Source organism: Parasteatoda tepidariorum, chromosome 3 (assembly GCF_043381705.1).
Source record: "Parasteatoda tepidariorum isolate YZ-2023 chromosome 3, CAS_Ptep_4.0, whole genome shotgun sequence".
Classification (NCBI taxonomy): domain Eukaryota; kingdom Metazoa; phylum Arthropoda; class Arachnida; order Araneae; family Theridiidae; genus Parasteatoda; species Parasteatoda tepidariorum.
In genome coordinates this window covers 82,208,270-82,231,075 of record NC_092206.1, presented here as the reverse complement: position 1 = coordinate 82,231,075, position 22,806 = coordinate 82,208,270, and the positions used below count along the sequence as shown (strand labels likewise).

The window sequence follows — 22,806 nt, the reverse complement described above, 5'->3', positions numbered from 1 at the left end:
TATATATATAAATTTTAAGGTTTCCTGATAAAATTACAAAACTTCATCACATTTACTAAATTTTATCACACATTGTAAAATTATATTTTATTGTTAATTTTACCAAAATCATTAACAAAATGCTACGGTGAAACTGACAGAGCTTTTCGGTATTGCAAGGTAAATTTTGTCTTATTTTCGTAGTTTAAACCATATTTTTTTTTCTCATTGTGGATAAATCAAACACGAATAATTGGGTGTTTGGTGTAGTTTAAATCAAGTTTTTAGATAGAAAGAAAAAAAAATTAAAATAGTACCTGCTTGTGAATTTAGATGGGAGCCTATAGATCTAACCCCTAAGGTATTGTGAGTTTGTTCATACTCTAGGACTTCTTGGTATATTAATTCTGAAAATAAAAACAAAACTATTATAACAGACATAATGTAAATGGTAAGATTCGGTGCGTTCCCTGTGTATGAAGAAGAAAAGTAAAATTTAAGGACAGAACATACGTTTCTGAAAGGTTTGTGGGAATAGTAGTTATCGACAATGTCAACCTTCATTTATGAAAAGGTACCCCACCATAGAATTGAGTTAACCTGTCTTATATACTAGCAAATTGGAATTATATTTTTCTAGTGATAGACACACTACAGTACTTCCCCTCCAGAGTTATATCTATGATGGAATTCGATGGACGGATACCACTAGTTGATTCATTACTGTTTTTTGTGAGAAGCCGGGAGAGCTGTATTTAGATCACCGTACTTTTGCTAATCGTGAGAGCTGTATTAAGTTCACGGTCGTGGTTGCTTCTGTGTTGTCATTAACAGTCGAGTGTATACAGGCCAACATTGCGAGAGAGCGAGATCGAGAAGCAACAGCGTGAGGAGGACAATGTCGCAGCCACAAGTAGCAAGTACCTCCTCTCCTCCCATCCACTATTGGGGTTGGGGAGAAACCGAAAAGTTCTCCCTTTTTATTTATTGTAGGTTTGTTCTGCATTTTGTATCATCCATGTTAATTAAATTTGTTCAACAACCTGTTCAGAGGTGACGTACCTCCTAACTGCAAATTTGCTTTTTATGAGCATGCACTGAATCTTAGTACATATGATGCTCTGCTATATCTGAGTATGCTGCTCACCCGGTTTTTTTTGTTGGTATAATATACAGCACTGTCACACTCTAGTTACGTATTTGAAGAGTTGGAACTCTTCTTCTTCCTATATTCTTTGACCCAAGGTCAAGAAAACTAGGATGGAACAGATGGGCTTGGCTCTCCATTGGTTGTCTCGTCGATGAGTTTAGTTTTTCTTATAAAAATTTCACTTATACTTGTCCTGTCGTCTTTTTTTGAGAATATTTAACAGTACGCTAGTTTTTAATAATAAAAAAACATTAATTTTTTACTCCTCTTACTTTTTGTCACTCACTTTACAATTTTTCTTCATGTGATTTCCACATTCCATTGCGCTATTTCTTATATTTCAATTCATTTTCGCCTATTAATATGGAAAAAGTAAGGGGAAAGCTGGGGATTGTTTTGAAAGTTGTTGTGATTTGGGTTTACTATGGAAACGTGAAGTACCCTTGTTGCCTCCGAGCTGTTCATAAGCAGCTCTTTTGAATTCACTGAAGGAAAGAAGGGGTCAAAAAGTTAAGAAGCTGAAACTTAACTATTGTAAACTCTACTGTTTCCCATGTATTTTTTTATACTGAATCAAATGACACCAAAATCAAGTCAGAACAGGATCAAAAGCTTCAATGGGCATAGTAACTATGAAGTATTCAACTTGTCTATATCGTGAAATTTAAGTTACTTTTGAACCTAACTTTTTGGACCCCTCAGATAATTCAAGATAGCGTTTTTAGCTCATTTTGGGAGAACGGATAAACTTCAGGCTACCATATTTGACTCAAAACAAAACTTTTAAAATAATATAATCTTTTCCTAAATTATTTCCGTATTCAACTGGCTTATGGTAACAACATATTGGCTTACACACATTTATTGAAGTTTTTAAACGTTCTACTTTTTAGATATTAATTGCATTTGCAGAACTGATTCGGAATGCAGAAAATCGGGTTAAATGTAGAGATGTGATCCTTGTTCATTTGAATTTCTAATAATATCTGTTGTGGTTGTTTTCGTGTCCATGGATCTTCAGATCATATCAAAGGTCTGGACTATTGCGGCCGCCAGCTTCGGCACCACTTGACTATAGAGAACAGCTCTTAGATTGTCCTCAACTGGTACCCCTCCCAATTTCAAAACATGTGTGGTGAGTGCGGGGCACTCGAAAATGTGTTTTGGTGTTAACATGACATCCGGGCAGTTTCTGCAGGGAACGTATGTCCTGGTCTTGCATAATATCTGTTGATAGTTTTCTTAAGTTTCAGATAATATTTAGAAGCATCGAAAAGATTTAATTTAACTAATTAATATTTCAATTAATATTAATTAGTTAAACTAAATCTTTGCTTCTGAATTCAATTAAATAAAAGATTAAATAAATAAATTGGAAATTAGAATTTGTCTTCAAACTATAAAGACGCTAATAAAAATAAGGAATTATCCATACTTGGTGGGAAGAAAATGTACCAGATAATGAAAATTTATCAGAATTATCGAAATTTTCAATTGTGTTTCGTAATTGCGTAGTTTGTAAACATTAAATATGTAGGAAGTAGTGGATGGCTTGAAGTTTTATGGCTCAAGAGACGGGAGTAAGTAAGTACTTACGTTTTAGCATTCTCAATGCAGAAAAAAAAAAAAAAAACGTTTCTGAAACAGCCCGTTGTGGGCCAGATGGTTATATTAGATAACATCTTGTATAATGAAACACATAAACAAATACAATATCTATATACGTATACACTACATTATCCATTGTATATTACCTTTCCATTGTTGAACAGTGTGCTCTCGTTCATCGACAGAGTGGTCGTATGGAGCAGGAGCAGGCTAAAAAACAATATGTAAGAAAATAATTAATGTCACATAAAGTAAAATTTCACAGTAATTGTAGCATTTTTTTAAAAAAAAAATTGTTTAGACTTATTCGTCTCTTTATTGCAATGTAGTTTTTGTTAAAATATAGGAAATATAGGAGTAAAAGTGGATTTGATTTTTTTATATCCCTTTCATTATAAAACCATTATTTATAATCTCTTTCATACACAGAAACGTTTGATGATTTGTTTAATTTAAATGTTGTTTATTTTTATTAAATGAAAAATAAATTTTGATTAAATGACAGTTTAAAAAATTAGTTCATTGCACCCCTAATTTTTTAACAACTATTTTTTAGGAAATTTAAGAAAAAAAAGTTACTGATATGTTATTTACTAATTGGTATAGATGGCTATTATTGTAACAATAGATTGAAATGTTAGTAAACGATTCCTTTTATTTATAAGTGAAAACATTTCTTGAAAAATATTTTTTTATGTGTAATTCAAAATTAAAATCCTCTGTTACATTATAATAAACGAATTTCAATAAATTAAATTAGAATATTTAATGTACATAATAAAATTAGAATATTATTTTTGAAATACATTTTTTAAATTTGAATTTATACCAAATTGTTTAATGGCATATTCTACACTATGAAGAAATTCCGGACCAAATTACGGTATGAAGTACTGTTATCCGTTATCTGTCTGATTATCCATTACATACTATACCATAATTTTTACTTCAATATTCATCTAATTAGAGTGTTTCAGAAGTTTTACGTTAATAATTACTGTAAAAATTACGGTATGTCAGATTTTTGTTCCTTAACATGTTCCAGTAAAAATGGATTTTACTGTAAAAAGCACCGCAGCTCTGAGTGCCGGTGCTTTTTACGGTAATTTCATCCGGAATTTTTAACACTGTAGCGAACTAACAAAATATTCCGTATTTATTTATTCATTAATTAATTTTATTAAGAAAAAGAAAAATATAGCATATGTAAGAGAATTCTTTAAATGTTGATTTTTTATTTACACGAGTAAACATTAAAAAAGCAAATAAAATATTTCAATAGGTTATTTTAATATCATATGATATCGGCAGTATTTTTTTTAAAAAGTTTTAATCATATTTAAATGAGTAACTATTCACATGCAAGTTAAATAAATAATCATGCATTTCATAGAATATAAAGCAACAGTGATTGCAAGCAATTGCATTTGCAAGTGCTAAAACACTACATTGCAAAGTGTGGTGCACATGTTTTGTTATTAGGTACTTTTCAATGATCTTTTTTACACAGAGGAAACAATTCTAGTAAAATTAAAGTACTGTATGCTAATAATATTTCTGGTAAAAATAACCCATAATTCGGGTTAATAAAAACAAAATGTGAAGGCATTCATTTGGTAATTTTTCCGTTCATGTGGTAACAGTTTGCCGGAAAATAATTTTTCAAAGTTAAATTTCTTATTTTCACACATTTAGTAAAAAATACAGATCTGGAAAGTAAATTTAATCAAATAACGGATTTTTATACCGTGCTCTAAGGTATCATGATAAAATTACCAAAATTTACTACATTTAACAAATTTCAACAAATATTATAAAACCATATTTTACTGTCAATTTTACCATAACCATTACCAAAGGGCTTTGGTCATGATAATTCGGTAATAATCATCAAAAGCGCACCGAGCTTTTTGGTGCTCCCATAGAGCCATAAAAACAGAAAATTTTACCATATTCTGATTTGTTCTTCGCATATTTTTTTTCATCTCAGGTTAAACTTATGTAAAAGATTGTCAACACAATCATAATATGATCATTCAATCATCAATTCAAAATAATCAAAATATATTATATTATACAGATTGTTATTTAAACTACTTTTTTTCGTCATTTTAATATAATACCTTGCTGAAATTGGAAAAAAAATTCAATTTTATAGTTATTTGAACTATTACTTGAATTTCTTTTATAGATAATTTAACTATTTTTATGAGGTTTAAAATGACTCTATCTAATTTTACTTCCAAATGTTTTTCAGAAAACAGTCATTTTTTTGTCATTAGTACAAGCATATTTGTCATATTTTACTGATAATCAATGAATATTCTTGCCAATTGCTTATAGTTTATTCGAGGTTCTGATCTGATTCAAATCAGATGATAAAGCATCATTACTTTTCAACTTGAAAATAACTGCAATGAATTTTAAATTAAATGAATATTTTCTTATGCATGTAATTGCCCATCGTCTTATAAATTTATATTTTTGTGATTTGTAACTCTGCTTTGTTTTTCAGCAAATGTTTTTCCAGCCATCAGTAAATAAGAACCATTACTTATAATCAAATAGTCTTCGGCACACAGCTATGCTCCTTCATCTTCAATTTGAAGCTGTGTGCTTTAATTGAATAAAAATTCTCATGAAGAAATTCTCATAAGAAATAGGTAATTTTTTAAAAAAATATTTATGCTGAACAAGCTAAGAAAATAACTTAACAGAATGATCGCTAATTTGCGAATCTAGTTTCACAAATATCCTCACAAAATTCCACCAATATCATCGAAATTTAGTACCAATGATACTTTTGTTTTGAATAAAAATGAATCATTGGTATCTATATTGTACAGATATCATGTCAATATTCTTAGGTATTCTTATAGCTGTACAACATCTGTAAAATGTAATGCTTTATTGTACTCTGTGCTTTTTCGGGAAACATTGAGTACTATTCTATGTTCAATAAATTTAAGTTTTAAAAATCAGTTGGTGAATATCAGACAAAGCATACATTTAATACTTGCTTGTGCTTGGCGGGATGAGTGCAGTGGGTGGGAGGCAAATAAAAGCGACACCGAGAAAGGGTTAATCTAGATCTAAGATAACTTACTGCTGTACTTACGGCATTTACTTCGGCTTCGTCGTACCACACGTTAATATATGGATGGAGTAGGGCGTTCTCGACCGATATCCTCTTCTCCGGGTCGATTACCAGCATCTTGCACAGAAGGTCTCGGGCTTGACTTGCTACAACGACCAAACAACTTTGTTAGTAAGCACTTTTCCTAAATAAGAGGGTCTTCATAATGAGGAAATCAAGTAGTTACAAAAAGTAGCGCAGAATGATGAATGATCGTTTAAATGAAATGTTAAATTAAAGTCCTAGTTAAATATAATGTTGAAGTTCTTGATTATTAGCATCTAGCACAGAAGGTCTCGAGCTTGACTAGATATAACCACCAAACACTTATCAGTAATGCTGTAACTTCTGGTGCTATTCTGCCGTCATAAGCAAAAAGGTGATTTTCTTTATTTCCATTTTAAATTTTCTGCCTTTTTAGGTTAGTAATACAGTAAAAAAGAGTTTCTCAAAATGTGCATACAAAGAGCAATACGTTTCGAAAAAAATATAGTCGAATTTGAAAACTCATATACTCTTTATTGAGTATAGTGACATACTCAGGGTTGAATAGTTTCAAAAATCATGAGCATCATGAAAAAATGACTCCTCATCTTCAAATGAGTCAAAGTTCAAATTTTAATAGTTGATAAAAATAAAATATTCGAATAGAAAATCTAATTAGGTACAAGTTTACTGCACTTCTCTTCATTCCAAATTTATTTCTCGAATGTCTTCAGATTGGTAATCAACACATTTCTACTTTGTCGACATGTTTTTAACAAATGAAGATGGATTCTCCAGAGCAGTTTCAATTTTGAGCAAGTCACTATGTTCAATGATGAGTATATAGGGTTTTCAAATTCGATTATATTTGTTTCGAGGCTATTTAGACACATTTTTGTTCAATTTTAGGAAAAATTTTTTTAGAGTGAATACTTATAAAAATATAAACTTATTCAATATAGTAAGTTTAAGGATTGCAACACAGCTTAATATTTCGAAAAAATAAAAATATTTTCATGTTGGCTCAACTGTGAAGATAATATTTTCCTTGTTAGGAAAGCAGTTTTGTTTGAAAAGAATTTCGTTTTAAGTCGGAATTTCAAGTGAACCAGCCATATGGCTTGGTACCAAATTACAAATCACACTGGACCATTTACAGACTTTATTGGGCATTGAGCTTCTAGTGAGTCTTCTACGCATGCAAAAGTGTATCGATATAAAATAAAATAAATTTTAAAATGAAATTTAGTTTTCTCAAAATTCATTCCTTTTTATTTTCTGAAATGTATTCAAAATTAGAATGGAATAAGTAATCAAACTACGCGCAATTACGAGACGGCATAACAACACTATTTCATTGTTTGGAAAATTGAAAATTTCAAAGCAATTTTTCTACCTTTGAATCAATTGAAATGTATTATAAACTTTGTTTTCATTAAAGTACAATAAGACTAATTAAAACGTTAAAATATTTTCCATATTGATAAGGTTTTAAGCTCACATGGCTACTTACGATGGAGAACAGTAAAATTGTTCTCTTTAAACTTATGAGTTGGTTTTGTCTAATCCAGCCGTCTAATTCGATTTTTTAAATTCAAAAATACCTAAGACACATTTGAAGTATTAAGTACAGTATGTGGCGTAACTACCACAACGAAAATTAAACATCAATTCACTGGTATATAAGACATGCTAACTTGATTCAATCATGAGGTACCTTTTGATAGATGAAGGTTGGCATGGTCGATATATACCAGTGAATTGATGTTTAATTTTCGTAGAGGTAGTTCCGTCACAATACTCCCCCACCAGAATCTTATCAGGGATAGAATTCGATGAATGGTTTCCACTTAGTTGCTGTACTTGTGAAAGACCGGGAGATCTGGAATTAAGATCACCGGGTTTTTAAGTACTGAATGTGAGAGGTGTATTAACCTCACGGAGTGGTCGCTCCTGTGTTGTCTTTAGCAGTCTAGTGTATGCTGGCCGACGTTGTGCGTATGTTCAATACGAGACTGAGCAGCAACAGAGTGAGGAGGTGGATGATGCCGCTATCACAAGTAGCAAGTCAACTGTTCAATGTGGATCATCCATAGAAGTAGGCGTTACTGTCGAGAGATTGCGAAGTAGGTGTTACTGCGTGATCAAATCACGTCCGGGTCACCAATGTGGGGGGCGGAGTTATCGACCATGCCAACCGTCATCTATCAANTAATGATAAAAGTTAAGTATCACTATTTTCAATAAGTATATTACAATATTTCTGTATGAATGTTTATCCTCCTATAAGAATATATGTATATAGTTGCAAAATCAATAGCAATCATTTGCAACATTCATTTATAAAGGCAATTAAGTGAAAATAATATATTGTCCGCTATATGCCATAAATTAAATAAAACAGTAGGTTTTTGACGGTTTTTACCAGTAAAAACACTGTTTTTACCACTGTCATGTCAAAAACCAGTTTTTGACGGAAAAAACCCAACCCTGATTAAAACTTTAAAATATTTTCCATATTAATAAGGTTTTAAGCTCACATGGCTACTTACGATGGAGAACAGCAAAAATTGTTCTCTTTAAACTTATGAGTTGGTCTTGTTTAATCCAGCCGTCTAATTCGATTTTTTAAATTCAAAAATATCGAAGTCACATGTGAAGTATCAAGTACAAGATATTAAAAAACTCATGTGCATTAAATAAAATAACAAGAAAGTATTGACCTTTGAGCCTGCTGTGTTCTGAGCTGTCGGCGGGGAAGAGTACGTCAGGGAACAGTTTCTCGAAAGCGTATCCCGTGTACTTGGGTCTGTTCTCGACGTAGTTCCGAACTGTGGGCTGAAGACGCTTCATAAACTCCTGGGACGGCGTGCCTAATTGCTCGATGATCTTGTTCCACTGGTCGATATCTGTTACACTTAAGTTAAGAATCTCAAGTGTGTATCAAACAACGCTTAAAAACATTGCAGTTTTTTTTTATTCATTTGTTTTATGGTTCACCAAAGCTGACATTAAAAATCACCCTAAGGGTGGTGTGTGAAATGAACTGGAATTTTTAGGCAATTAAGGGATTTAGAGATTTGAATGATATGCAATAAATGGTAAGAAGTTTGAAACGAGTTAATAAGAAAAGCCGCGAAGCGATTCTGAAATCCATTCCATGTGAGCAGACTTCACTGTCTCTTGTTTTCTTAATCGACGCGAAGTTGACGCGAAATTTTTCAAATCAAAAATAATTTCAAAAGAAGCATTTTTTTTTCTTCAAGTAGCTCAACAAGCAGAATTATCAAGACTTTGAAAGTTCCATGATGGAATGATTGGCTCACAAAGAAAAAAAGTCTTTGACAAAATTACCGTACAGTACGGTAAAGATATTTATGATTGATGGTAAAATAGTTCGACGTGGTAGCCTTCTTATTGTTTTTATTATTTTAACTGATAAACTCTCAAAATCATGCAAATTATGATTCAAAATAGCGTAAAAGGATATAAATATTATTTATATTATGGCATTCACTTTTGTTTAGCTCTATTTCAGTTATTTTCCTCACAAAATGATGCATAAATCTTCACAAACATTGATTTTTTCAAAGCTATATCACCATGACAGTTTTACAAGTCCTACTGACCATTCGAAGTAGGAGGGAAGTTCAAAAGACTGTAATGTGCAAACTAATCTTAAAATGAGATCGATTGTTGTTCAACAGTGTGTGTCCACATATGTGTCTACTTGAGACACATATGTCCCATAAGATTCGAAAGGGTTAAAAAGCTTTGTTAATAATAAAAAGTGAAAGTATCAGGCTTAGAAGTAGAAGAACGTGCTAGTAAAAAACTATCAAATTATAAAATTTCATTTTAATCGAAATAATTATTCATTAATTATTAATATTTTAAACTTCCAGGAAAAAATTGTAAATTGCATGATGTTTGAAGACTACACTGCTTTTCATATGGTATTAATTAGGTACGGTATTAATTAGGATTGGTAAATGAATGTTTTTTAAAGAAAAATAAACTTTTCTGAAGATTTTAAATTTAAACTTTTTTTCCAATGTGTATTTTTTGAGAATTACTCTTGATTTATTTAATACTTTAATACATTTACAGTTTTGTTTACTGTCGAAAGTAAAAGAAGAATTCTAAATCAAAGCCAAAAGAGGCAGCGCAAAAACTAAAGTTAAAAAAAATGTAAATAAATGTAAAAACTATTTGATAATAAATTGAAAAATTTATGATTCCAAAATCTTTGGATCATCATTCTCTATTTGCAATAAAGAAAAAGAACTGGATTGAAGATCATAATTTTTTACATACGCATAAATAAGATATTTATTTACATTCTGTGACATAATTTGTAATAAACTTAAATAACCTTACGAAGGGTAAGATTATTTTCGATAACTGGGTAAATGTAAACATAGAAAGAAAAATAGTAAATTTACATTTTCATTTTCTGCAGCCATTATTGTCTAGATCATTTCATTTTTTGTCAACAAAAATAAATATCATTATAACTTATTTTATGTTTGATAACGACGCCATTAATTTAATGAACACTTATAGAAATGCTCCGGAAACGGATTTTCCAACCTCGTTATCGAACGTAATCTTAGCGTTTGACATCACCTGCAGATAATACTGTCTTCTACTGGAGTTATTCTCAGCTTTTGTATTCTAGAACATTAACTATCATGTTTAATGAACTGTCTAAAATTTCGTTCTAGACAAATGAAAAAATAATGATTCTTAAATTGATTTTTCGTTTATGTTCTGGCTCCATTCGTTGCTACGATTTAGTGTATAAAACCGGGACATCAACGAAAGTGAAGATAAGCAATACTTTAACGAGGAATGTAGTAGTCAAATTTAAAACTAGTTTATAGTTGAGTTGAGAAAAAAATAATTCAAAAGCATCTCAAAAGAAATAATTCAGTTATGCGATTTACTTATTGGAATGAGTGAATTAAAACAGTTCATTATTGTGAATCAACTGGGTAGATTCGAATCCGGTAATTCAAATCATTGAATAAATTAGGTTGTATACGTAGAATGTTTCAATTTTTTTTAAAAAAATTTTGTTGTTTCTAATTCATAATGATGCAAAAATATAATCAACACATTAAAAATGAAACGATAGTAATAATCGATTTAATATTTCTGTGTTACTTTCAAGTAATATTCAATTATTAACATAAATACATTATATTTGTAATTTAAAGTTTTCAAATCATAATTATGCGATGCCTTAGGTTATATTTAAGTTTAGCATTATAAAAGATCCATTCGCAAGTTTATAAATATAGCTGCTTTGATTTAATAATTTGAATTTTGAAAGTTTAACATGTTGAGTAACATTTTATAACACTCAAATTCACAGATCAATGGTACATGCTATTGGAATAAATTAATTTATTTGACCTAAGTATTGAAATACAAAGTGCGCTTTAAGTTTGTTTTGGTTGAACCCTTTTGTTGATGTGGTGGAGGAAGTTTAGAAAAAATATTGCAGATCAGGCACAAACCACGTCGTAGAACCCAAATGTTAATGTTTTTTTTTTTTTTTTTTTNTTTTTTTTTTTTTTTTTTTTTTTTTTTTTTTTTTTTAAATGATTGCTAATATTTAGAATCCTAAAAAACGAGTTTTACTATGGTTGTGTGGTGTGTATGTACTATTTTTCCATTTCCCTAAAGTAGTTAAAAAACATGTTCTTTTTTTCTCCCAGTTCCTCATTGATGACTATCAAATTCATCAAATTAAATGTCCCAGCGACTATTTTGATTAGGTTTTGTTATAGTTCCAAAAGAATTAAGAGCTAAAAATTTAGTCTTACATCAACTTTTACGATTATGTTTGTCTAATTTCCTTTCCCTGCTTTGAAGTAAACTTATGAATTTAATCACTTTATGTAAAGTTATAAAAGAATTTATTTTCAATTTCCAGAAAAAAGTAAAATCAGATTTTGGACAAGTTTATTTCAAAAGGCTAGCAGCAATTTTAATTTATTCTTGGTGATGATGGGTAATACTGAAAAAAAAACTTTTTTAGTATAGTGAATATTTTAACTCATCAATGACAATGTTGTAATTTTTTAATTATATTCTTTTATTAATAGTAAGAATTGTGAAACCAACTTGAAAACTATTTGTAATATTCGTCCCAAACACTTTTATTTCATTTGAATTTTTTTTAAAAAACTTAAAGATGTATTGCACACTGTAAGAAATATCTCGGAAAAAATGGTTAAATAACAATTTATTTAATTGTTATTTTACCATATGATTACAATATTAAAGCAAAACAGTCAAATAACCATAAAAAAGATATTAATCAAACTGCTTACCTTGAGAAAAATCTTTTATTACCTGCTTTCGTCTTATACGGTTAAACAAATAGAATTTTATCACACCTACTAAGCCCACCTAATGAAAAAGTCACTTACTTCCCTGCAACTGCGGGCATATTATAGATGAGAGAGCTAGTCTGTCAGTCTTATTACAGAACTGGGATTCGAGTCCCAGCGCTGACACCACAATATTTTCTCTATTCCCTTCAACACATGACGAATTTCCAGAGTCCTGCATTCTCCAATTTTCAGAACCTAACGAAAAGCCTAGCTCCTATGTCCAGTTACAATTCTTTTTTATGGTTTTGAAACCATGCTGGTTGTAAATGGTTAAAAACGGCACAGTTTTGTATTCATGGTTTTATAACCATACTAGTTGTAAAAAGTTTCAAAACTGTAAAGGTAAAAAATGTTCTTTACTGTAAACTTTCGGCCGGACAGACTGCTGCCGATTATTTTACCATAATTTTAGAACGAAATTTATAACTGCGAAATACTAAAAATGAGCAAAATCTAAAATTAAATCAGATCAAACAAAGCATTCGTACAATTTATTCACTAAAATATTTTTTGGAAAAAAATAAATTATTTAATAAGTAATAAGCAACTTTTTTCGTTTGATACGAAAAAACTACTTGGGTGTCGGATTTAAAAAAAAAAAAACAATCAAACTTTTTGATGCTTTCTGCTATTGATAAAATTAATAAGAAATTAGTATTTGAAAATTTCATTCGAAAAATAAATAGTGCTAGTTAGGATTAATTGTAAGAATCGTCCCTAACAAGGGATGCTAGGCATTAATGGGTTAAGTCAACTTCAAATTCATTTGAACAAGAATAACAATAAACACTTTCAATGAAAAGGATACGATCTGTACCAGGGAACAAAACACCTCCACGAATCATTTCCCCCATAATGCATCCGACGGACCATATATCCACTGTAAAAAGTTATAAACACGTCAAAATTTTTCATACCTGTCATTGTTAAAATTTTTTACTCTTTCTTTTTAAAAACACAAAAAGAACAAAGGTAAATTAAACTCCTGATTAAATAAATAATTCCAAGAAACTGAAACGAAAAGATAAAACTTTATTTGAAACTTATTGGCTTTAAAAATATAAAAACGGTAATAAAAGTCGGCACTCTGTAAAAAAGTATTTCTCAAAATTGAGCAAAAATGAGTCAAAATAGCTCCGAGTCGAATTTGAAAACCCTATGTATTCAAAATTGAAACAGCATATACTAATTTTTGAGCAAAATGCATAGATCACAAGCGACATGGAGATAGAATTGTTTTTGGCTGTGAGCAGGATTCGAACCTAGAACCTCTGGGTTCGTAGTAGAAAGCTCTAAATATTATAGTTGTATACCTCTGTCCTGGGAGAGCTAGAAAGCTTTATATAGTGGCTGCCGCAATGACACATCACGACATACTAATTTCCAGTTTCAACGGTACAAAGGGTGGCAATTGGCAAAATATGATTCCTATAGATTAGTCAGATATAGATAGTCCTATAGATCGGTTGCTTTAATTTCACTTTTTGCTTATTTTGCTATATTTCAAAAACTTTTAAGAGAATGGAATGTAAGTTCTGATGTGTTATTGCATTGACCAACATATAAAGCTTTCTAAATCTAGGTAGGTAGGTACTTTATTTACGTCGCGCTAGAGCTGCACACTGGGCTATTGGCGACGGTTTGGGAAACATCCCTGGGGATGATCTGAAGATATACCATCGCAATTTTGATCCTCTGCAGAGGGGATGGCTTCCTTCCTTTGGTACCCCGACGACCTGCACGCGAAGTACAGCACTTTACGGTAGAACAGTTTAGCGAGGACCGATATAGTGCACCCTCGGTCCCTGAGCAGGCTGATCAAAGTGGTTACGTACCCGTTTACTGACCGCGCAGCCAGTGATGTTTGACTTCGGTGTTCTACTGGAAACCGTGTCTTTACGATCAGTCCACTGCGGAACTTTCTAAATCTGCCTGTACTGGCCTGTACAACTGTGATGGTTAGAGCATCATACAACGATCCCGCAGGTCCTTAGTTCAAATCTGGCTTATGGCTTTACGACCATCTCTAGCACACAATTCTCCCTCCACATTGTTTTAGAGACTATGCATTTTGCTCAAAAGTAAGTATAGGCTGTTTCAATTTAGAACACATAGGTTTTTCAAATTCAACTATCTTTGTTTCGGAGCTATTTTGATACATCTATGCTCGAATTGATACATCTATGCTCGAATTCTCCTTTTCTACAGCGAATTTCTCAAGCGTTCAAAAATAGGCTCCCATTTTCAAGATTTGTCGGACGTGAATTCAGAAAATAAATGTGATTTGAAAAATTTAAATGTAAAGTTGCCAACGAAAAAAGGAAAAATTAGGGTAAAAAAAAAACTAGAAAAACCACAATAGCCGAGTGTGAAACTGAAAAATAAATAACAAAAATAATAACACGTTTTATTTGCAGAACTTAATGCTTTCCTTATAAATATTTATCGAATTTTTGTTTAAAAGCACATCAATGCCATGAGAATAATAATTAGAAAGAAAAAATAATTGTTAAATTTTAGTTATACTAAGATTTGACAGAACACAAAAGTTTTTGAATGAATAAATAATATTATCTAACAGAACAATGATTTTCTTAAAAATTTAATTTGTTAACAAATATTGAGCTCAGAGGGAAAGAATTAGAAAAATATAATAGCTTTGAAGGCAAAAGGGCATTTAATATCAATAAAATGCTTAAAAAACGTTTATTAACAATATCCAGAAATCTTTAAATGCAATTTAATTTAATGAAGTTTAAATTTTCTGAATTTGACGGTGATGCGCTTTTTTATTATAATTTTTTTTAAATCTTTGATTAGAATTCTTGATTTCGAATAAATGGTGACTAAATAATTTTTGTAAAAAATACCACTCAGAAGCAATTAGGGAAATTACTTTACATGTAAATATTGCTCAAAGCATTTTAAACCTGATGCTAAAAGAATTTTTTTGTTTTTTATTTATTTGTTAAAATTTTCTTTTCATAAAGAGTCATTTAATATTGAGGAAACAATTAGATTATTTCCATTAGCAATTAAACTTATTTTGCTTAAATGGCATATGCAAATAATACATAACATAAATACTTCAGAGATTTCATTAATTTAAAACAATTTAAAGTTATTCATATCAATAATTTATGAAAATGACAAACAAATATATCTTTTATAATAAAAATTATTTAGCGTTTATTGTTTCAAATAAAGGAGGGAATTAGAAAGATCGCTTTTTTAAAATTCTTTTTTAGTTTCATAATTATTAAAAAAATAATACTTGTTTAAAAATGAGCAAAAATGGTTTTAAAAATGTAAATACTATTGATGCAGATCTATAAAGTATTTTTTATTGATGAAGTAGATCAAATATTTCTTTTATGTATTTGAATAATTATTTTTTTAATTGTATCATTCTTGTTATACAATTTAATTTAAAATAAACTTCAAAAAATGCTCATATTTGTTGCCTTTAAAATTAAACTAGATTTGAATAATCATTAATGTATAATTTGATGTTTTAAAAATTATGCTGTTAAATATTTGTTTAAAATTTTTTAATATCATAAAAATTTTAAAACAGTTTATTTTATATTTTTTCTCCAACAGTGTTGATTACATTTTATTATTAACAAAAATTCAAATTTAAATTATGATTGATTATTATTTTTTATTAGTACCGAACTAATTAGATTTATTAATTTAAAATCTGTAAATGAAGAATGTGTTAATAAGTAAATAAAACAAGTAAATAAAAAAATTAGTAAAATAAAATTTATAAAATAATTAATAAACTAAACACATGGTTGTTATTTTAATTTTTAAATGTTTTGACAAATAAGAAAATGTTATGTGTTTATGTGTAATGTTGCTATATGTAAAACGACCATTTTTGATTAAATTTGAGGCCTAATGCTGTTTAATAATAGCTTTTCTACTTATTTACTAATGTTACTTTACTGATAAAAAATACTGATAAATTTTTTTTAAATATTTGTAGCCAATATTTCCCCCTCCCCGGAAATAATAAGAATAATCAATCATTTTAAATCTATCTGAGGCCATCGACATAGCTCTTTGTTGAAATAGTCAAATTTGAGATCATTTTTCTGAGAAACTAAAGGGCCATTCAAATATTGCGTACACCCGTTTCGGGAATCAAACCTTCCCGATAACGACTAAAAATAGCAAATAAACGATTAAAATATCGAATAAAATATAAACGACTATGCACCAAAAAATGTGCTAAAATGTGTACCATAGTAAAAAGAACAAAACAAGAGGGCATTTATGCACACAAAAAAGGCAATTAAAAAAAATACTAAGTTTTACCAAGAAGTGCAAAGAGTGCGACTGTCACAAATGACAAAAAAACCAATCAGATTTCATTAAGTAAACTGCATGATAATTTTAATTACTCGTATAATATGTAAAGTTAAAGAAAAAAAAAACAGATACGTAAGTTTTGTCCTAAAATTATAATTGAATCCTCTTACGCAATCCATTAACTTACCGTTATCTTTGTACCCCATTCCTAGTATAACTTCTGGAGCTCTGTAGTACCGTGTCACGACGTATGGTGTCATCATGAAGGTAGTACCGGCAGTTCTTGCCAGACCAAAGTCCAAAATTTTCAGAGTACAATCGGATTTAACTACAATATTGCTTGGCTTTAGATCCTAGAACAAAAAATGTATAAATCTTTTAAATAAATACGATTTAATGTGTTTTGAAACATTATTTACCACCTTTAAAACAAAACTTATATCAGTCATTCTTCAAGCTCTATTTAAAGGTTGTCTGAAACTTTTAGTTTAATTTTATATGATTCGTTTCATTTTAATATCGTAATATTTCGAATTCATTTGTAAGCACATGCTGGAGGTGAGACAAAACATCTGACAAATTACTTTAATTCACTACAAAAAATTCGGATCAAATTGCGGTAAAAAGTACGGGCACTCAAGGTGCCCGTACTTTTTACTGTAAAATTTTACCGAACAAAAAATTCTGATACACCATACTTAAATACTTACTGTAAAATCACTAAATCTCTGTAATTAAATTAATATTACTGTAAAAAGAAGGGTAAAAATGGATTTCAAGGTAAAATGGATTTTATGGATGGTGCATTTAGGGTGCCAGTTTTTTGTTTCTGTGATTTGACCCGGAATTTTTGCAGTGTGGTCGTATGAATTTTTAATCTATTTTTCATGGTAAGAGGCATAATAATATCTACGTTGCCTTAAATATCTCTTATGACATTTTCAATTATTATTAAGTATTATTATTGTTGTTAAGTATTATTATTGTTTTTGAAATGCTGAATAAACCTAACTGGTGTTAAATCTCATGATCTTATCAAAGGGCGATAATCTCAATGCAGTGTTTTTCTTTTTACAATGAATTTTGAAAGCAACACTTATGTAACTTGTGTACTTTTTACTGTTAACAATTAATAATGTATGTTATGGTTTTTCATTAAATTATGTAGCATTATTAAAATATTAGTTCATTCACGGATATCCTTTATATCCGTTAAACAATGAAAGCAATTACAATAAGTGCAATTAAATTAAGCAAGATAACAATAAATCAAAATGTGTAGAAACACGTTTTATAATATATTATCCAATATAAAACATTGAAACACACGCACAACAGACAAAAAAAGAGCACTTTTGAATAACCTTTGATCTAATGATCGGAATTCATGTTCAAAGACTCAACATTAATGGTCCGAGGATCTAACCTTAAATATGATAATTAAGTTGTACAGACGGTACTTTTAGTTAAAAATCGAATACAAAATCGTTCTGAATAATATGTCTTTTTTACTGTCAGATTCGGATTTTTGATCCGCACAATATTGGATTAGTTAATTTTTAATTCCGAAGCTGGATATTTCATTTTCAGAAACAAGAAAAGTATGTGGGGCTAAATCCGGAGAGTATGGTAGATGATTCAGCACAGCAACATCGGAAACTGAAAAAATTACTGAAGGAACCAAGTATAAAGAGTTTAAAGGCACTGACGTTAGAATTGAAGAGCATTTTGAAAAAAGACTTTAAAAGTTGTTTCTGAGTACAGCCGAGTAATGAAGTACATTATGGCATGTAGTGGGTGTTCCGAAACATAATTAATGAGTATTTTCCGGAATTTTTTGGATCAGTACAAAAACAGATAGTTTATAAATTTTATCGTTCTGTTTTAAGTAATTAGTTTGTGTATCACCTAGCTTTACGTATTTATACGTCATTATATTGCTACAACATCACCATGATTAATGTTAAATTTTTCAATACAGTTAATTTGGTTTAGCTTTGAACTTGCATAGTGACAATCTCTTTTGAATACAGTTCAGTTTTAGTCATAATTGCTTAAAAAATAACTATCAGCAATAAAATATATTAAGTATAAAAATGGTATTAAGTATAAAAATATATTAAGTACATAAATATATTATGTATAAAATATATTAAGTATTGTTAAAACAATTCTTCCAACGTAATTATGCTCTTGTAAATCAAAACACCGTTTTTGAGTTACAAGAGCTACTAATTAATTAAAAGACATGTCTAAGTTGTCTCCACTTTACATATCTCTCCACTGGAAATTCATCAATGATCAATTAGTTACAGATAGCAACTAATAGGATTGCGTTTCTATTGGGGTATGAATATGAATCGTCCAATAGGAATGGTGCAAACAACAATTGATTGCTTTATTCCACTCAAGGACATAGTTCGGCCTCTAGCTTGGATATCTCTATTCTACTATTATAAATCTTTGTTCTTAGCATTTCTTTTAGCTTATAAGTTATAAGTAAACATGGTTGCTAGTCATTTTTTAATTATTAGGCATTTGTATTCTGACTTACGCTAACCGTATCAAACAAAATTCAACTTCCTTGAAAGGACTAATAGACGCTCTTAAACAAGTTGCTATTTTAACTCACTTTGATTATCTTCGTCTTTAATTTTATTGTTAAAAATATTGTTTTAATTCTATTAAAAAAGAAAAGAAAAGACGTGAGTTCAATCATTAGACGAATGCACTTTTTTATGTGAAAAATCTTCTAAAATGAGAGTGTTCCTCTTACCCTGTGAATGATGCCTGCCGAATGCAAATGCTTTATGCCACAGAGCATCTGGTAAAGAAGATAAGACATTCTTTCATGATCCAGGTCCATCTGTATCACTTGGCAGAGATTGGCATCCATCAGTTCCATCACCAGATACCTGCAGGAAGGGATCAATTCCGTCACGAAACAATAATATTTAGTCTCTTAGCGGTTTTTCTAAAGTGCATAAGATTTCTCACTATGCTCTTATTCTCTGAGAATTAAATTATAACTAACTGTAAGAAATCTATTAATGATAGCAAACTTGATTCCGATCTCTACTCTTTGATCACTAGGTAAACTCTCATGGGTTGAGATTGGTGTCACTAGGTAGTTTTTTCTTAATACCAAAAAATTCTATTTTTTTAAAATCTAACTTTCATTCTATTTTTTCGATTTTGAAATAACAAGTTTTCCGCCATCCTTATCCAATCCGTCTCCTTGGAATCAAAATTCAACAATTTATGCCGAATTAGGATTATAGTCAAATCTGCCATAAAAAACAGGTATTAATTTTAAGCTGCTGGTTATTATACCGTAATTTCAGAATTAAAAATCTAACAGTGAAGCAACGTGCCCAGCATTACGCGCATGCCACCTCTACCTCCCAATAAAAGTGGATGGGCTTCAGCCCATAAATAAGATTTGAATCTCCGTCTTTCACAATGAAAGCTCAATACCTTGAAGTTTTAAATGATAATGCCAGAAATGTTAGAATTAAAAAAAGGCATTTTCACGTGACAATTGCCTCGATCTGTACTTTAGAGATACTATGCGTATGAATGATTTCGGTAAACTTATTGAATGCTTGGGATTCCACTTGAATAAAACTGTAATATGCAATTAAGAAAGATATAATGCAATCAGCCTAAAAAATCAACTATTCCTTGTAACAAACCAAGAATTTAAGTATTTGTCGCATTAAGTTGAAAATATTAAATATTCTCAGTTAAAATATATATTTCAGATATGAATCTGACATTTAACTGAATTTCGAAACTTTTTGAATACAACTGAAGAAATATTCTTTAGCTGGGTTTTCAGGTTTAACAAAGTTAAGCTTCTGATGTACTTCATGGTTTAATTTATGGTACTTTCATAGTTAATCTCTTTAACAATCCCATTTTGAATCATCAACTCTTATGGTTCTTGCAATAAAACCTTTAACAATATTTAATTATACGATTTTTGAAAATTTTATTGTAAAAGAAGAATTAAATTATTTATTCTTACACATCTTGAAAGTCTTCTAATGTTTTCTGTGGGGTGAATGCATTTAAAAGACCAATGATCTGAAAAACACAATCAAATTCAAAATTAGTAAATAAATGCATTTATCACTATCTACATACATTTATATACAATTACTATTTAAGCTTAACGTAAACTTAACTAATAAATTGAACTATATTATCGATTTCACATTTTTTTCTATGTAATATTGATTGGAAAGTAAATATTCGTTAATATGACATTAACATATACCAGGCACCCTATTAAGTTTGCTGCAAATTTGGACGAGATAGCTGTTAACGTGAACGCATTTCGGATAGTATTAAATATTCAGTAGAAATCCATTCTTCAATCCATCCAAATCCATCCTTCAAAATCCATTTATGGAAACTATTAACAGTATCTCCTTTGATGGTGCTTGTTTATGCAGCAATATCGTATTGAGCATCAAGAGTATCATATCAAGTATCACACTAATATCAAATATCATATTAAGAGAATCATATAAATGTCATGTGTCAGATTAAGAGCATCATTTGTATCGAGTATAAGAGTATATGCCGTATGCAGTGTTAAGAGTATCATACCAATAACGGTATCACTAATCGTATCATGCTGACTGCATAGTGAATATATGTGCAATTGTGAATGCAATATTCAGAGGATTCACGTTACAAAAACTTTGCCATTTAGTATTTTGTGCTTGTTAGAAAATAAAAAGAAAACTTATTTTCATCATTGTAGTGGAAGAAAAGTCAGCATGTTTTGAGCGTCTAAAACAGAACGCTCTTTGTTAGGACAATAATACGATAATTTGAAAATAGAGAAGAGTCAGAATATTTTGAGCATCAAAAACAGGACGCTCTTCGTCGGGATTATACGTTGATTGAAAACTTAGATAAACTGGTTAAAAAAAGACACAGTTGCTAATGAAAAAGAATAGACTTTTTTTGGCAACTGCCACCTTTCTTGTTTCATGTTTTGTGGTCTTGACAAGGAGTGTCGCGTTCTGTGTGCCCAAAACATGTCAACTTGTCTTCCATTTATTTCTTTATTTTTAGTTTTCTAAAGATTATTCGTGTCATATTTTGCACAAATTTGTTTCCCTGATCCCCCATTTGTTTATTTAAAATATAAAAGTTTTAAGATTCATTATCAACCTATAATTTAAAATGTTAAGGAAATTTTGTACATTAAGTTTAGGGGTCTAAATCTGCCAAACCAAGATCTTTAAAATATTAATTTTAAGCATTTTTATGCGTTTGTAATTTTATAAGAAAAAATTAAGTTTTACTGGCAGTCATAACTTTCGTAAAAGTAAAAACTTAGCAATTAGATTTTGTATTATTTAATTAAATTTTATTGTCCTGTGAAAAACTTATATTTTTTGAAGAAGCACCTACATTATTGTAACTGGTTGCTATGAACAATAATTTGTCATGATATTATAGACATTTCATGCTTCCCACTTTCTTTAATTTCTTTTAATTTTTAATTTTATATTTAATAATTTGATCCTTCTCACAATAAAAATGAACTTCAGTTTTTTTAATAAGGTGCAACTGACTGAAATAAAATTCTAAAAAATAGTCTTGCTTCATTTAATTATTTATTAACATAAAAATTCTAAAAGTTCTACGGCTAAAGGTCAAAGTGTTTGCCATCAGTATGTATTTTTAAGTCTTATGTAGCCAAATAATTTAAAATCCCTTAAAACGTCAATAGAGTGGCTCAACTTTTTAATAAATAGCCAAATAATTGATATTTTCCTATGAAGAGTGGTGACTTTTTATTCATTTATGTTTCGAAGCTGGAGCTAAGAAATAGAGGCAAATGTATATTACCCTCCCTACCGGCCCTCTGTTGAAAATTAAAATTTTGGAAATTTAAAATATAATTGAATATTTTCATCTCATTAGTATATCCTGGCAACTGTAAAGACTTCCTTCTAAAGACCTTATGAACGTCATAATCAAGATATAATTAAATCCTATGAGAATTTCTCTTTTAAAATATACATTTTAAGAAATCAGAAACTCTTTAAAAATAAATTCCATCTAAAGAACAGCACTAAAATAGTTTTTATCCTACATTTTATAAAATTACAAACATTTTACCTTATTAAATTGCACCAGAAATATGTGTAATTGCATATGATTAATACATAATTTATTAATTATAATGTATCATC

At 29.7% G+C, this 22,806-nt stretch overlaps 1 protein-coding gene across 1 annotated transcript in view; it reads right to left on the bottom strand.

Annotated features, from left to right (window-relative positions):
* LOC107452093 (stress-activated protein kinase JNK) overlaps positions 1-22,806 on the bottom strand; it is a gene marked incomplete in the record, with an annotated part of 100,616 nt that overhangs the window by 9,148 nt on the left and 68,662 nt on the right. The window contains 8 exon segments of the mRNA XM_071178897.1: positions 297-386; positions 2,884-2,947; positions 5,856-5,980; positions 8,582-8,767; positions 13,074-13,145; positions 16,773-16,938; positions 19,362-19,500; positions 20,616-20,674. Of these exon segments, the coding sequence (XP_071034998.1) occupies positions 297-386; positions 2,884-2,947; positions 5,856-5,980; positions 8,582-8,767; positions 13,074-13,145; positions 16,773-16,938; positions 19,362-19,500; positions 20,616-20,674 (901 nt within the window).